General features: G+C 47.9%; 1 protein-coding gene across 4 annotated transcripts in view; it reads left to right on the forward strand.

The window, feature by feature from the left end:
- Positions 1–16113, forward strand: part of LAMA1 (laminin subunit alpha 1) — a 136173-nt gene that overhangs the window by 60661 nt on the left and 59399 nt on the right. For all 4 annotated transcript variants that reach the window (XM_021096069.2, XM_084964184.1, XM_084964183.1 and 1 more), the window contains exons 16-25: positions 1890–2000; positions 3822–3949; positions 5395–5481; positions 6145–6356; positions 10724–10830; positions 11128–11308; positions 11849–11985; positions 13152–13388; positions 14405–14548; positions 15011–15190. In XM_021096069.2, the coding sequence (XP_020951728.2) occupies positions 1890–2000; positions 3822–3949; positions 5395–5481; positions 6145–6356; positions 10724–10830; positions 11128–11308; positions 11849–11985; positions 13152–13388; positions 14405–14548; positions 15011–15190 (1524 nt within the window). The remainder of the gene's footprint in view (positions 1–1889; positions 2001–3821; positions 3950–5394; positions 5482–6144; positions 6357–10723; positions 10831–11127; positions 11309–11848; positions 11986–13151; positions 13389–14404; positions 14549–15010; positions 15191–16113) is intronic.

Here is a 16113-nt window from a genome sequence, read left to right on the forward strand (position 1 = left end):
AGCCCACATTGTTTAAAGAAATCCAATTCCTCTGTGGTACCTGGGAATCCCCTGAGTAGGTGTCACTCTCATGCTTAGGCAACAGGATTGCAATCCCTGTGCCATATTTTGCTTTTCTAAGGATTGACCTTGACTGTGTTTGAACATTTACCAGTTCCAACATGCAAGAAAAACACTTTGCAGAGTTCCCATTGTGGCGCAGTGGCTAACGAATCCGACTAGTAACTATGAGGTTGTGGGTTCGATCTCTGGCCTCACTCAGTGGATTAAGGATCTGGCATTGGCGTGAGCTGTGGTGTAGGTTGCAGATACAGCTCAGATCCTGCATTGCTGTGGTTCTGGTGTAGGCTGGCAGCTACAGCTCCAATTAGACCCCTAGCCTGGGAACGTCCACATGCCATGGGTACAGCCCTAGAAAAGGCAAAAAGACCAAAAAAAAGCAAAAAAAAAACAAAAAAACAAAAACACTTTGCAAGTGTGTTTTTTGTTCAGTTCAGTTTAGTTTAGTTTATGGAAGTTCTTGGGCCAGGGATCGCACCTGTGCCACAGTTTGCAAGTGTTTTTTTTATCAGAAGTCATTCTTTAGTCAAACTCTTACCTAGAAGCTGACTCGAAGGATCAGGCAGCTCTTGGTTAGGAAAGGAATTTGGGGAAGCATGAAATTTGCAGCCCAGACCCCCAGGCAGCTGCCTGCTCAATGCCCATCTGTAGACAAGCCTCCTGTCCCTGGGATGGCCTGGCTTCCAGGAGGAGTTAGGGGACTTTCCCAAGGTCAGTGTGAATGAAGGCATTATGCATTATTAGTATAATGAAATGCTTTTTAAGAATTCTTACAACAATAAAAACCAAATCCACCCTTCCCCCTCTCCCCCCCCCAACCTCCTCCCACGCCCCAAGGGAGCGTGCCAGCCTCCCTGTGAATCCTCCCAGGGTCTGCAGTCTGGACACGTTTCGTGTCTGCTGTCACTTCCTGGGACGCCGTGGACACAGGTCGTGGAGGTGTGCAATCTGGCCTTGGATCACAGTGCTGGCCCAGGGGGCTGTGGTTAATGCTCTCTGTTCCGGATTCCAGGTCTCTCATGTAGAGAGCCCATTTATCAGAGTTGTCACCATGATGGTGTGAATTACAGTGTCTGGGGTGGTTCCCTGCCCCTGAAGGCCCACGTTGCCTGCCCAGCTCCTAACTCCCAGAAGGCTCACCTGTAATACTTGCTCAGTTAAACCCGATGTAGATTGACCCAGACCTGCATTTAACCCATGGATGGCAGCATTTAAGAAATTTTCAGCAGAAGAAAAAGAAAGTTGAGAGAGGCCAGTCCTCTTGATTGAAACACCGGTTAAATGGCTGTTACATGATTTTAAGAGTGATGCAGTGGAGAACCGCTGTAACGTACGCTGGCTCACTGCGTGACCATGAAGATTTTGTGTGCATGTTTTTACCTTTAAAAAGATACAAGGAAATGGACTATGGTGATGGTTACACAACTCAGTAAGTTTACTCAAAAAAAAATCATTGTGGCTCAGCAGGTGAAGTACCTGACATGGTGTCTCTGAAGATATGGGTCCAATCCCTGGCCTGGCTTAGTGGGTTAAGGATCTGGCTTTGCCACAAGCTGTAGCGTAGGTCGTAGATGCGGCTCGGATCCTGCATTGCTGCAGCTCCGATTCGACCCCTAGCCCGGGAGCTTTCATATGATGCGGATTTAGCCGTAAAAGAAAAAAAAAAAATCATTGAGTCTGTGCTTCATATGGGTGCATTTTATGGCATGTTTGAAGGAAAAAAATCTGTTTCTATTCATGGACAATTGAGCAGTTTCTTGGGAAGAAGATGATCTTCGTTATGCGTTCAGTTGCCTTCACCCACACAGTCACCTGTCCTTGTTTTGCAGTCCTGTCTCCCTGGCTATTACCGCGTGGACGGAATACTCTTTGGAGGAATCTGTCAGCCCTGCGAATGCCATGGCCATGCAGCTGAGTGTGACATTCACGGCGTTTGCTTTGTGAGTCAAGACCTCCCCCTACCCCCACCCTGAAGCCCTTGCTGTGCAGAGATGATTTTTTTAAAAAAAATGCGTCCTCCCCAGGGAACCTCCCTGCCCTTGTAGACCGCTTAAGGAAATCTGCAGATGCAAGTTCAAGTTATAAAATATTTCCTGCTTTTTTTTCCTCCTTTTTTTTTTGAAGAAAAGTGTCTTTGGTCAGAGTCAAAAAGGGAAATGGAATTTCAATGCTGGCTTTTTATTAGAACATAAGCAATGAGTTACCTGGTTAAGATTATAGAGCAATATAAAAGTACAAAACGTTGTCCCCGGATTAAATAAAAAAGGATCGGCTCTTTTAAACGCAAGTGCTAGTAGATTCGAACATTCTGTCACATCATGGAGCATAAGAGGGGTAATACACCTTATAACAATCCACTCATTTGTATAATACACAATGCTTCCTAGTTAGCTCAGAGAAACTCTGCAAACAAGCACCTCTTTCATGCAGTAGGAGTTGAAACGGGGCTCATCCAATATGTAGTTAATATTGAGAATGAACTTTAGGGCAGATACAGGGCAAGACTTGCTTTTTACCTTCAGTCGGAAATTCTTTGCGGCTCTTATGCCTGGGAGCCAGGCCATGCTCCTGGGTTCGGATAGATCCCCTGCTCATAGATGAGGGCGCTGTGCCTGGTGCTCAGCTGAACCCTATTCACGGTACAGAGAAAGGCTCATGCCTTTTCCCGAAGAGACTGACCGAGTCACGGGGCCAAGCGACGTTAATTACAGACCCATGGGGAAGATCCTGGTGTGATGTCGCCAATCACTTATTCTCTCTAGAGCCTGGTTTTTCTTTATTCTATGAGTACAGCTTTCCCTTTGTCTTCTGTCCGAGTCTTTGGTCTGAGAGGGCAGCATCTGTAAGGTGGTATGGAATGACAGTTTGCACGCAGACCCTGGCTTTCTAGAATAAGTTCCTTGGGTGAAGTTTCCCCACCGTTGGATAAAGTTCTCTCTGGTCTTTTGGAAAATTGTATTGGAGTGTAGCTGATTTACAATGTTGTGTTAATTTCAGATGTAGAGCAAAGTGAATCAGACATGTACACCTACCCATCCCTTTTCAGATTATTTTCCCATATAATTTATTATAGAATATTGAGTTGGTTTCCTTATGCTATGCAGTAGGTCCTTGTTGATGATGTGTTTTATATGTAGAAGTGCATATGTGTTAATCCCAAACTCCTCATTTATCCCTCCCGTCCTCACCTTTCCCCTTAGGTAACCACAAGTTTGATTTCAGAATCTATGAGTCAGTTTCTGTTTTTGTAAATAAGTTACTTTGCATCATTTTTATTGGATTCTACACAGAACTGATATCATATGATAGTTGTCCTTGTATGACTTACATCACTTAGGATGATGGTACATGCAATGGAATATTTATTACTCAGCCATAAAAAGAATGAATTCATGCCATTTGCAAAACTGTGGATGGTCCTGGCTTTTTATTTTTTTAATTAAAAAAAAAATTTTTTTTTGGTCTTTTGTCCTTTTAGGACTGCACCCACAGCATATGGAGGTTCCCAGGCTAGGGGTCGAATCGGAGCTGTAGCTGCCAGCCTACGGCAGAGCCACAGCAACGTGGGATCCGAGCCATATCTGCAACCTACACCACAGCTCACGGCAGCACTAGATCCTTAACCCACTGAGTGAGGCCAGGGATCGAACCCACAACCTCATGGTTCCTAGTTGGATTCGTTAACCACTGAGCCATGATGGGAACTCTGCGACTCTGAGAATCCTTAAGAGGACCTGAGCCCATCTTCTCCTGTGTCCTAGGCGTGCCAGCACAACACCACCGGGGACCACTGTGAGCAGTGTCTGCCTGGCTTCTATGGGAGGCCTTCCCAAGGGACCCCCAGGGACTGCCAGCCATGTGCCTGCCCCCTCTCCACCGCCTCAAACAAGTAAGCCTGGCGCCTCCACCAGCCGACCCTGCCCATGGCCAGGTCTCCATCCAGAGCATGACCTATTGTGATGAGGGTGTGAATTTTGCCATGTGGTGATTAGGTGGGATTAGAGATGGAGGAAGAGATTCTATTACTTACTTATTTATTAATTTTTTGGCCATGCCCACAGTGTGTGGAAATTCCCCGGCCAGGGATCAAACCTGAGCCCAGCAGTGACCTGGGCCATAGCAGTGACAATGCCAGATACCTAATTGCTAGGCCAGGAAACTCCTGATTCTATTTTTTTGTTTGTTGTTTTTTTGTCTCTTTAGGGCTGCACCTACAGCATATGGAGGTTCCCAGGCTAGGGGTCAAATTGGAGCTGTAGCCCCCGGCCTACACCACAGCCACAGCAATGCCAGATCCGAGCTGAGTCTGTGATCCACACCACAGCTCACAGCAATGCCAGATCCTTAACCCACTGAGCAAGGCCAGGGATTGAACCTGCGTCCTCATGGATGCTAGTCAGGTTCATGTCTGCTGAGCCATGATGGGAACTCCTGATTCTGTTTTTTTTTTAAACATTTGATGTGTAAAACTATGTAAGGAAAGCTGGGTGATGGCAAGGGCATGGATGTGCTTTTACCCTCTTGGTCTAATGTCCACCATGAGTTCTTTCTCGCGGATGTGTTGTGTGCCCGCCACTGGGCTGGCGGTGAAGAGGCAGATCCTGTTTGGGGAGATGCAGGTGGGCCCTGGGTGCAGAACGTGAGGGGAAGTGAAGGGCAGTTATATTCATGGCCTTGTAAGTCCGCTAGGGCTGGTATGTCCTGAGGGGCTAGTTCGACCCAGGCCACCCCTTCCTCCCCACTGTTTACCCTTCCCCTCCCCCACACCTAGAGGATTCCCTGGTTTTTGCTTGAAACTCCAGTGTCCAACCCAGGAATCAGGGCTGCTCTGATGAAATTGCAGAGGCTCCTCAACAGCCCCCAAGTCCCCCCTCAACAGTAGGGGTTGTGAAAGGACCTCGGTCCGCAGTGGGGGCCCTTTAGGGGATGCTGATCACTCACTGATGCACGGAGCCCCTGGGCTCTGGCCTGTAATGGAGCTCAGCATGCCCAGTGTGGGCAGGGCTCAGAGGCGGGGAGCCCAGGAGGAGCCAGAGAAGAGCCACTCTCCTGGAGGAGGCGGCCTCTGAGCTGGTGGTTGGGGATGAGCTGGTGAACCCAGGCATCTGGGGAGAAGCGCGGTCTAGGCCAAGGGACAAGCAGCCGCAGAGAGCAGGGAGTTCCCACTGCCCCCAGGGCTAGGCTGCCGGGCCAGCGGGCCTTGGGTTCTGGACTAAGGAGTGAGGATCCTGTGAAAGTTTGTAAGGACAGAAGTGGTAGAAACTAAGCCTTTTAACCTTTGGGAAGTGTGCACCGTTCATTGGAAAGTTGCATTTGTCTCTACTGTGTTGTCAGTTTCAGCCCCACCTGTCACCTGGACGAGGGTGACGAAGTGGTCTGTGACCAGTGCGCGCCGGGATATGCAGGGGATTGGTGCGAGAGGTACTTGGCTTCACTCAACCGCTTCCAAAAGTTGCATTAAAATGTTTGCTCTACCTTCTATGCTTATTTTTCAGTGTGCCGTTAGGTGTGGTTTTAGAGTTTGGGGTATGTGATTATTATTTCTTATAATCCTAGAAAAAAGCCAGTAGATGGATGAAAAAAATGAATGTTTTTCAGTCCCTGGGAAGTTTCTGATCTCCTTGCCCTAACGAGTTCTCATCAGTCACAATAGGAAACAGCACTTCTATTCACACCTTGGAATCTCCTGTTACTTGGGGTGATTCTGAAAGTGGGGGGGTGTTTAATATAATAGTGTCTTCTGGTGCCTGAAAACCGGGGGTGTCTTCCCCACATGTAAGTCTCGGTGCCAAGTCCAGCTGGAGCCCATAGGAGGGTGACATCTCCCAGGGGTGGGACGTGGGTTGAATTGCCTGGGACCCGAGTGCGTCCCTCTGGGATGCCTGGCTCTTTTCGGGCGCACTCCCCGTTCTGCACAATGAGTGAAGAGTCTGTAGCTGCCTGAACTTGGAGCCAGATCTTCTCACAGTTAATCTTTGGTAAAGACTCAGTCTGATTGATGAACCACTCAGAGTTCCTGGACAGTGGGGTCATGTCTGCAGGAATTGCCTTGGTTTGCATCTGTCTTTTCAATCTTTCGTGCAGATGCGCAGACGGTTACTATGGAAACCCAACAGTGCCTGGGGATTCCTGCCTCCCGTGTAACTGCAATGGCAACGTTGACCCCTTGGAGGCCGGGAGCTGTGATTCAGTCACCGGAGAATGCCTGAAATGCATCGGGAATACGGACGGCCGCCACTGCGAGAGGTGTGCTCATGGCTTCTACGGGGATGCCGTGACAGCCAAAAATTGCAGCGGTGAGTGTGTGGGCTGTGCAGTCAAGTCCATTGCTTATCACTCTGGGAAATCTCTGTCCATCTACTTGGGCCAAAAGGTGCTCAGGCCACGCAGTCCCTTGACCTTGAGTGATGCTAAGTCTTCCCTCTCTGCCCTGATCAGCTTGGTCAGTTATTCTAAATGTAGGTCAAGTGGTCAAGGCAGCACGAAGCACCCTTCCCTTTGATGAAGAAGTGGTACCTCACTGAGTAGTGTTCGAGGTAAAGGACACCTGTCCCATCTGTGAGGGAGATGCGAAGGGCTTCCTGAGGCAGATGGGATTTCAAGACATGGACTCAGAAACAGGGATCCCCTAGCCCCAGAAACTGGCCCATGTCCGTGGTCTGTGCCTGAACCATCGGAGCCCACATCTGCACGGCTCTCTCTGCTCAGACTCTTGAATTATGTAGAAAATAGACTCACTGAGAAAAGTTGATTTTCAAATTCCCATATGATAGACTTATAGCCTTGGGACTGATACAGCTCTTAGATTTTTTTTGCACAGTTCTTGAAGGAGTGAAAGAGTGAAAACGGCCATTGTAAAATACTTTGCTAATTTCGCAGCAATGCAGAAGTCCTGTTATGCTATTACAGTGTGGAGACACAAGAGGGTGCTAGAGACACAGAAAAGATGCTTTCTGAGGCACAGGAGATGGAGAGTTTTGCCACCCTGGGCCTATCAATGCCATCTTCAGCACCTTGATTGGTTATCATAGGGAGATAATTATGATAACTGGTGTTTATATAACGCTTCAAAGTTATGGGATGCTTTCACAATCCTGTCATTTTTTTCATCCTTACTGCAAACCTTGATGATTCATTTCCTAGTTCATTTGTCATTCATGAAGAGTTTCTGTGACATCCCAGGCGCTATATACTAAGTACTGTGATAGGAGCTGGAAATTGTATTTATGAGGCTTGGAAACCCCAAATCTGTCTGGGAGCCACGCATGACGGTGTGGAGGAGAAGCACGCGTGTGGATCCAGGTCCCTGGAGTCTGACCCATGTTGGGGAGGACCCGTGGTTGGTCACTGAGCAGCTGTGTGACGTTAGGCAAATGTATGAACTTCTCCTACTCACTGTGTCCTTGTACATAAAATGGACATAATTCTATGTATACACTGAGGCCTTTTGGAGAAGTCAATAGGATAACAAATTTAAAGCTCTAAATAGTAAATAAATGGTAGCTACAATCATCTCTAGTAATAAGGACAGTGATTCTTACTTATTTGTTTTTTAGGGCTGTACCCACAGCACATGGAAGTTCCCAGGCTAGGGGTCCAATTGGAGTTGCAGCTGCCAGCCTACGCTACAGCCACAGCAACGTGGGATCCAAGCTGCATCTGTGACCTACACCACAGCTCATGGCAACGCTGGATCCTTTAACCCACTGAGAGAGGCCAGGGATCGAACCCATATCCTCATGGATACTACTTGGGTTTGTCATTGTTAAGCCACAACAGGAAAATAACAATCACAATAATAAAAAATATTATCATTTTCTATCAATGCTGTCCAACAGAAATGTAAGCCACACGTGTCTTTTAAAATTTTTGAGTAACCACCTTTTGCTGAGTATCAAGAAATAGGTGACATACATTTTAACAATGCATTTTATTTAGCCCAATATAAAGTGTTATCATTTTATTGTGTAATCGTTTTCAAAGTATTAATGAGATTATTATTTTTAATACTAAGTCTTCAAAATTCAGTGTGTTTTTTATAGCTTATCTCCATTAGAATGCTATAGTTTCATCCAAAATACTTGATCTGTATTTAGATTACTTAAATTCAACATGAAAGGAGTGGATTCAGATACTCAAGTTGTTCAGTCACACTGCAGAATTTTCTAGCATGTGCCAAAAAAAAATTTTCCTTTCTGTTCTGTGCATCCATCCCACATTGACAAAGCTGCTTCAGGATTTTACCACTGGATAGAAGGGAAGACAGAAAATCAAAGGTCTTAGTGATGAGTAGTGGGGGGTAGGGTGGACGATTGGTCAGAACAGATAGCATTTGGGTCTGGGGGCAGCTGCCTGGGCCCAGTGTGTGTCCTGAGAGCTTGGTGAGAGACAGGCTCAAAAGGGAGGGAGGGCTGTGGAGTTCCCCTGTGGCACAGTGGGTTAAGGATCTGCAGTAGTCACTACAGCACCTTAGATCACTGTGGTATATGTTCGATCCCTGGCCTGGAACTTCTACATGCCGTGGGTGTGTCCTTCCCCTCAAAAAGGGAGAGAGGGGTCAGGGCCTGATCCATAGAAAGATACAACAAGACAGTCACAGGATCTGCTCTTAGAATCTGCACCTGGGCATCCTGGACACTTTAGGAGGAGCAATTTTAGCAGCCAAGGGATTGGGAGGGCAGGATGCAAATGATGGATTGAACTATGGTGCTGAGGGTGAGGGAGGAGCAGAGGGAGCCAATGGGGAGAGTCTAGATGGAACCTCAGCAAGAATGAAAGGTTAAGGGGGGTGGGATGTGTGAATGAGGATGTGAGTGTGTTGTATGTATGTGATGTTTACATGGGCTACAGGTGAGAGTGGTTGGAGGCTGAGGACTGTTTTAAATACAGGTATTATGCTGATTTCTGTACAACAGGGCCAGCAAACCAGGGGAGAACTATCATTGCAAAGAGTTTGTTACTGTGGATGCCAGATGGGTGGGGACACAGCATGGGCGTGGCCAAGAAGGTGCCAGCTGGGCAGGGACACAGCGTGGGCATGACCAAGCTGGGTGCCAGGTGGGTGGGGACACAGCATAGTCGTGGCCAAGCACAAAAGCAGCCAGGTTGGTCCAGAGGGGAAGTGTGGGCAGGAGCCTTTATCTGCAGGAAGAAAGGGACAGGCGGGGTAAGCAGGTTTAGGATTAGCTGGTTTGAATCATTCAGCAGGTTTGGGGCCTAAGGGCTGTCCCTGTTGTCTGATGCACGGTCCTGGGGTGACAAGGACAGGTGGACAGTGGCAGATGAGAGCCCAGTGAGGAAGGCAATGGGATGTGGTCTCTGGATTGGTTGGTTTGCCTCTGAAAGGCAACTAAGGAGGCAGAACTCCACCCCCTTTCCTCTGACCATCAGCCCTCCCATTGCCAGTGTCCCACCCCTGCCCTGTCCCACTGCTCTTTGCTGCCACCCAGAGTGTGCTTGGGTTTGAGGTAACTTGTGAAGTTTTTTTTACACAGTTATGCCATATGTCAGAGGGTGTCCATTTTCTGAGCCCAAGCATCCAAAAATAGTACATGTCCTGGGAGAGCTTTGTTGGTGAACATGTTAGGAGTTCCCGTCGTGGCGCAGTGGTTAACGAATCTGACTAGGAACCATGAGGTTGCGGGTTCGGTCCCTGCCCTTGCTCACTGGGTTACCGATCCGGCGTTGCCGTGAGCTGTGGTGTAGGTTGCAGACACGGCTCGGATCCCGCGTTGCTGTGGCTCTGGCGTAGGCCAGTGGCTACAGCTCCGATTCGACCCCTAGCCTGGGAACCTCCATATGCCGCAGGGGCGGCCCAAGAAATAGCAAAAAGACAAAAAAAAAAAAAAAAAAAAAGTTACATAATTTAAACAAAGTATATATTGACAGCTCCCTGTGAACATGAAACATTTCTTGGACCTGTTAAATTGCATGGCTTTGAAAAGATAGGGGAGTTTGCAGCTTTAAACATCAATATTCTGGCTGTAGATAAAATTGAAGCATCTGGGCTGAAGATAAGAATCTCAAAGGACTCATGACTTAGAGCAGGGAAATACTGCGTTAAATTATGAACTATGTCCAGGATCGTTGTGAGCTTTAAAATAGTAAATATATATGTGATTAGAATGAGCAAGTCGCTAAATTGATTTTAAAATCTTCTTTGCTTATTTTCTATGCAGCTTTGTTGATATACGTGGGTGGTCACTTAAAAAATTCCAAGGACAGAAAATTGGCAGAACACTGTAAACCAACTATAATGGGAAAAATTAAAATCTTTAAAAATTTTTTAAAAAAACTTCAAGTGTGTTAAGTTTGTGGATTATTCTCTTAATAGCCTCAGTAATTTTTTTCTCTGCATGCTGCTTCCTTGCACCAACCTTATCTTGGCTTACTCCTCAGAGAAATACTAATTTTTTTAAGTTAGGACAAAGCAATAATTTTGTTTCAAGAATGTGTATATATATGTGTGACTGGGTCACTTTGCTGTACACCAGAAACGGGCGCAACATTGTAAATCAACTAACCCTTACTAAAAAAAATAGACCCCCAAAAATAACAATTTTGTTTCAGTTTTACGATTTGAGGCAATTTTTTTCTTTGGGGATCAATTTATAATAACTCTACATAGAAATGCGTACGAATATGTCTTGTGTGTGTGTGTCAGCCTGTGAATGCCATGAACAAGGCTCCCTGTCTGCTGTCTGCCATCCTGAGACCGGACTCTGTGACTGCAAACCACACGTGACCGGACAGCAGTGTGACCAGTGCTTGGTAAGATGCCAGCTTTTTGCCTGCCGTTAACACGTTCCTCAGTGATGTCTATGACTGATGCTTTAACTGGCTCAAATGAAATGCTCAGCTTCCAGGAAGAGCAGGTTCCTGGGCAGCTAGCGAGTGCCGTGTGTCCATATCTGGAGAGTAGGTATTGGGCTCACAGAGCAGCTGCATGATGTTCTGAGCACCTTGAGCGGCTATGAGGGTGCCGTGGTTGACTTGGGAAATGTTGCAGTGGGTACCAGTCGCTTACAAAAACATATTTTGTCTTCCTGGCTCTGCCCCGGGAAACAGCACGGCTACTTCAGGTTGGACTCAGGGTTTGGGTGCCTGCCCTGTAACTGCAACGCGTCTGGCTCCCTGTCCGATGATTGCTCAGAGGAAGGCCAGTGTCCCTGCGTCCCAGGCGTGGCTGGGGAGAGATGCGACAGGTGTGCACGTGGCTTCTACGCCTACCAGGATGGCGGCTGTACACGTAAGCTCTTGAGTTCAGCCTTTGAGACTTCACTGTAATTCCCAGACTTTTCTTTGAGCTCTCCTTGGACTGATTCTGTTAAGTTCCTTTATGGTTTTTTTCCTTAACCTCTAGGCTTTCATATCTTTTTTCTCCTTGATCTCTATTCTGGGTGAGTCTGTAAGCTTCAGTGGGGCTGGACTCACTGTGAGAAAATGGAGAAGCTAATGATAGACTCCATCCAGGAGCTGCTGTCACGGTTGTCCTGAAAGTCCTTGGCTGTTAGCAAACAAGTGCTCAGTGAGTGTTGGCTCTGTTTTCCCCACCTTTCCCATCTTTTCTCTGTTTCCCCCGCTATGCCCCGATTCTCTCTCTTCCAGCAGCATCTCTCCACAAACACGAGCAGCACGGCGGGGTCTTGGGGACATTGGGTCTCTTTCAGGAAGGGAAGGAGTGATGGAGATTACTAGTTGGAGGGCAATAGCTTGCAGCATCCACTTTGACCCCTTTGGTTGACCTGAGCATCGTGGTCCCTAAGGACACTTTCTGTCTTTCCCACAGCCTGTGACTGTGCGCACACCCAGAACACCTGCGACCCGGACTCGGGGGAGTGTGTGTGCCCGCCTCACACTCAGGGCACGGCGTGTGAGGAGTGTGTGGACGGACACTGGGGCCACGACCTGGAGCTCGGATGCCAGGTATGCACGGAGGTCTTCTTTGTGGAGAATTCCCTCCCTCTTTTGCTTCGACCCATGTGCTTGATTTTAACCTGTGGACCAGCTTTGTGGTTCCTACTTAAAACTCAGTCTGGGAGTTCTCGTTGTGGCTCAGCAGGATAAGAATCCAACTAGTATCCATGCAGATGTGGGTTCAATCTTTAGCTCCAGTCACTGAGTTAAGGATCTGTCATTGCCATGGCTGCGGCGTAGGCCGGCAGCTATAGCTTTGATTCCACCCCTAGCCTGGGGATTTCCATACGCTGCAGGTGTGGCCCTAATAATAATAATAATAATAATAACAATAATAATAAATAGGAGTTCCCGTCATGGCCCAGCGGTAATGAACCTGACTAGTATCCATGAGGACATGAGTTCGATCCTTGGCCTCCTTCATTGGGTTAATGATCCGGCGTTGCCATGAGCTGCAGTGTAGGTCACAGACATGGCTCAGATCCCACGTTGCTGTGACTGTGTCGTAGACTGGCAGATACACTCTGATTAGACTCCTAGCCTGGGAACGCCCATATGCTGAGGGTATGGTGCTAAAATATAAATAAATAAATAAATAAATAAATAAATAAATAAATAAATAAATCTCAGTCCGGATTGTAGGAATAAAAATGAAAACAGCACCCTTAAGATACAATATCCAAGGTTTTCTTCAAGGGCTTAGCAGTGGAACTGATGATTAGAAGATAAAAGTTTTGTTGGAGTGCCCTTCAAGTGTGTTCTACGGTATATGCTCTCTTCCAGGAGAACAGAAACCACTTTGGGGGAGGGTGTGTGTAGAACGTCCAGTCTTCACTGTGTGTCTATTTTTTCTATGTTAACTCTTATCAGTTAAACTTAGAGTTTGTGTTTTGGACACAGAGGGACAATTACTTGACTTCTAAAGTAAGTTCGCTGACTGCTCTGACCTGTTAAGTAAGTTGAATTTCAGGCCGTGGTTTCAGCCCAGCCTGCATGTGTCTCAAAGGTTTGCTCCTGTCCAGCCATGTGGTCCCGGCCTCTCGCTGGCACATAGCAGTGAGCCTGTGTGCGGGAGCGGGAGGGACCCATGCGTTCAGAGTCTTCCAGGAGCCCCCGATGTGTGCGTTATGAACATGTAAAAGCTGCCTTTGATTTATTGAGCCTTTCCCTTCCAGGCCTGCAACTGCAGTAGCGTGGGGTCCATCAGTCATCAATGTGATGTGCTCACTGGCCGTTGCCAGTGTAAGCCTGGGTTCGGTGGCCGGACCTGTGCCCAGTGCTCCCTGGGGTACAGAGACTTTCCAGACTGTGTGGCCTGTGACTGCAACCTCAGAGGGACACTGGCTGACACCTGTGACCCAGAGCAGGGACTTTGCAGCTGTGCTTCAGAAACGGGGACCTGCTCTTGCAAGGTATTGCCTCCACTCTCTTCCTCCCTCCCACTGGCATTCGGACTTGGGGGCTTTACCTCTTTAAATAAGCGCCTGGGTCTAAGACAGTTCTCATTCTCATAATGAGTTGACATCACCTTTTGGGTCTGAGTTTAAATTCTGTGTGTGCCCCGCCCCCAAGAATGATGGATGCTTCTTTAGATGGAATTTGTACTGTTTATTACAAGTGTCAGATGATGGAGCTGATTTGAAAAACACGCTGAGCTTTCTAGCTTGTGTTCCAGTTGGCTGAGTAGCCAATCTATCTTGACTCTACAGGTAAAATAGATAACTCGGGGCTTCAGGAAGATTTATGATTTCATAGCTGGTAGGTAATTATTCTGTTGTGTGTGCTGGCCAGACTGGAGGGAATATGAAAGAAGGAATATAAAGAACTGGAGGTTCTCACTTTCCCAGGACGTCAGATGTCAGTCATGCTTAATTCTGTGTATTTCCATGTGTTTTCCCATTGTGTTTTGTTGTTACAAGAATCTTTGGCCACCTTCTCTGTTCCTTTCCAGGGGGTGGTGAGATGGAAGCCTCGTCTGGGTTGCTTAGTGGGGGGTTGGGGGTGGGGAGGACTCATGGGGCTCCGATGGCAGCGGGTGGGGACATCAGTGGACGTGTGCCTGGTTTGCCACACGTATGCTAGCAGTTCGCATGACAGGCGAGCAGCACAGGAGGACCTGCCCTAGTAGCCCTCTGGTCCCCATCCCTGCATTCTGACTGATCCATCGGTCCCCTGGGGACTCCAGGAGGATTCCGGGGCTGCTCCAGGAGACTCACCAGGGAACCTGCATTTTCCAAAAGCTTCCAAGGCAATTTTGACGATGAGCTGCATTGCGGAATCAGTGGGTCCTAGAGACCTGAGGCTCAGAGGGGTTACAGAACCAGCTAGTTCTGCGATGTTTGTTCACCCCAAATTATGGCTGTGTTGTATTTCCTTTCTGTGGGTTCAGAAATCGTGTAAAATGAGTCTGTCCCTCTGTCCCCTGTAGGAAAATGTCGTCGGCCCTCAGTGCAGCGAGTGTCGAGCCGGCACCTTTGCCCTGGACGCCGCGGACCCTCGGGGGTGCACCCCTTGCTTCTGCTTCGGGCTGTCCCAGCTCTGCTCAGAGGCCGAGGGATACGTGAGGACCCGGGTGAGTTACACACGCCACCGAACCGAACGCCCTGTCTGAACCCTCTGCTCTTGGCAGTTGGGGAGGGTGGGAAAGCCAGTCACGTACTTACATTAAATTTTGCTCTTACTGAATCAGGAATTCTAGGAAGCTGCTTTGGGTGAGTAAAGAGTCAGAAATCCGCCTCTACTTCCAGTAAATGGGGCGGGAATCAGGCTGGCTCTGCGCTGGTCTGTCTGTGGCTTGAGTTGGAGAAAACCACACCCACCAGCCGTCTCCTTCGTGGAATTGGATGTTGCCTGGTAGAGCAGCAGTTGACCCTGAATGCGGTGGTTTAAGTGGTTTTCAGTTCATTTAAATCCAGATGTTTACATTAGTCCTGTTTTAATACGAAGCTGTCTCATCGGAGACAGTGGGAGAATACGCCAGCGGTGTGGGGTTGATTGACACTCTAAAGTGAATTTGTCCTCCTTCCATGTCTAGGTAACACTGGGCTCTGGTCAGCCTCTTCTGCGGGTGGTTTCGCAGAGTAACCTCAAAGGGACCGCCGAGGGGGTGTATTACCAGGCCCCTGATGTCCTCCTAGACGCCGAGACCGTCCGGCGGCATGTCCACGCGGAGCCCTTTTACTGGCGGCTGCCCAGGCAGTTTCTGGGAGACCAGGTGAGAGGCACCCCTGCCTAGAGCCCGCCCAGGGTTCCTGGGGGAACGGGAGCAATTTGCAATGACGGTGACCGGGGTTGGCCTGTGGCTAACTGGAGTGGTTATTCATTTCCTCTTCTAAGTGGGAGTGGAGAAGGTTAATGCTTATAAAATCCCTCCAGATGGAGGGTTCTTTAAATAGTTCCATTAATTTTGGATGTCTATTAAAGTTAATGTCATATCCTTTTTCTCCTGTTTTTTCTTTCCTTTTACGGCCGCACCTACGGCATAGAGAAGTTCCCGGGCCAGGGGTAGAATCAGAATTGCAGCTGCCAGCCTGCGACTCAGCCACAGCAATGCCAGGTCCATAACCCACTGAGTGAGGCCAGGGATCAAACCTGTACCGTCACAGAGACAATGTTGGGTCCTTAACCCCCTGAGCCACCATGGGAACTCCTTTTTCTCTTTCTTAAAGCAGTCATTCAACAAACGTTTGTTGTTTTTCATTAATATAGGCTCAATATAGCTTAGAAGGTCTGGGAGGGTCTTCTCAAGAAGTTGGTACATATTTTTTGGAGGGGAAAAAAGAGACGGAACGTCTCTTGTGTATTTGCGTTTACATATACATAGGAGTCTGTCCGTGAATTCACCCTAACCTTTGAAATTGGCGAATATAACTCCAGTGCTCCTATGGCTATAGCCTATGTTTAATTCAAAGGAGTTTGAGGATAATTAGAATGACTGTGACACAGATGTGTTACACTGGAGCTTACGTGGTTGGCATCATCAAGAGGACATGGTGACAGATAATGGAAGGACCTGTGGCCTCCGTGGTTGTGGTGGTTTCATGGGTTTACACATCTCTCCAAACCCACTGAGTTGTATACAGCACAGAAGTAAAGCTTTTCCCGGCCAGTCTGACTTTAACAAACTGCTTTTTAAAA

The sequence above is a fragment of the Sus scrofa genome, chromosome 6 (genome assembly GCF_054392235.1).
Source record: "Sus scrofa isolate SSC_HxYL_T2T_F1_AM1 chromosome 6, Sscrofa_HxYL_maternal_Yorkshire_Landrace_v2.0, whole genome shotgun sequence".
NCBI classification, from domain to species: Eukaryota; Metazoa; Chordata; class Mammalia; order Artiodactyla; family Suidae; genus Sus; species Sus scrofa.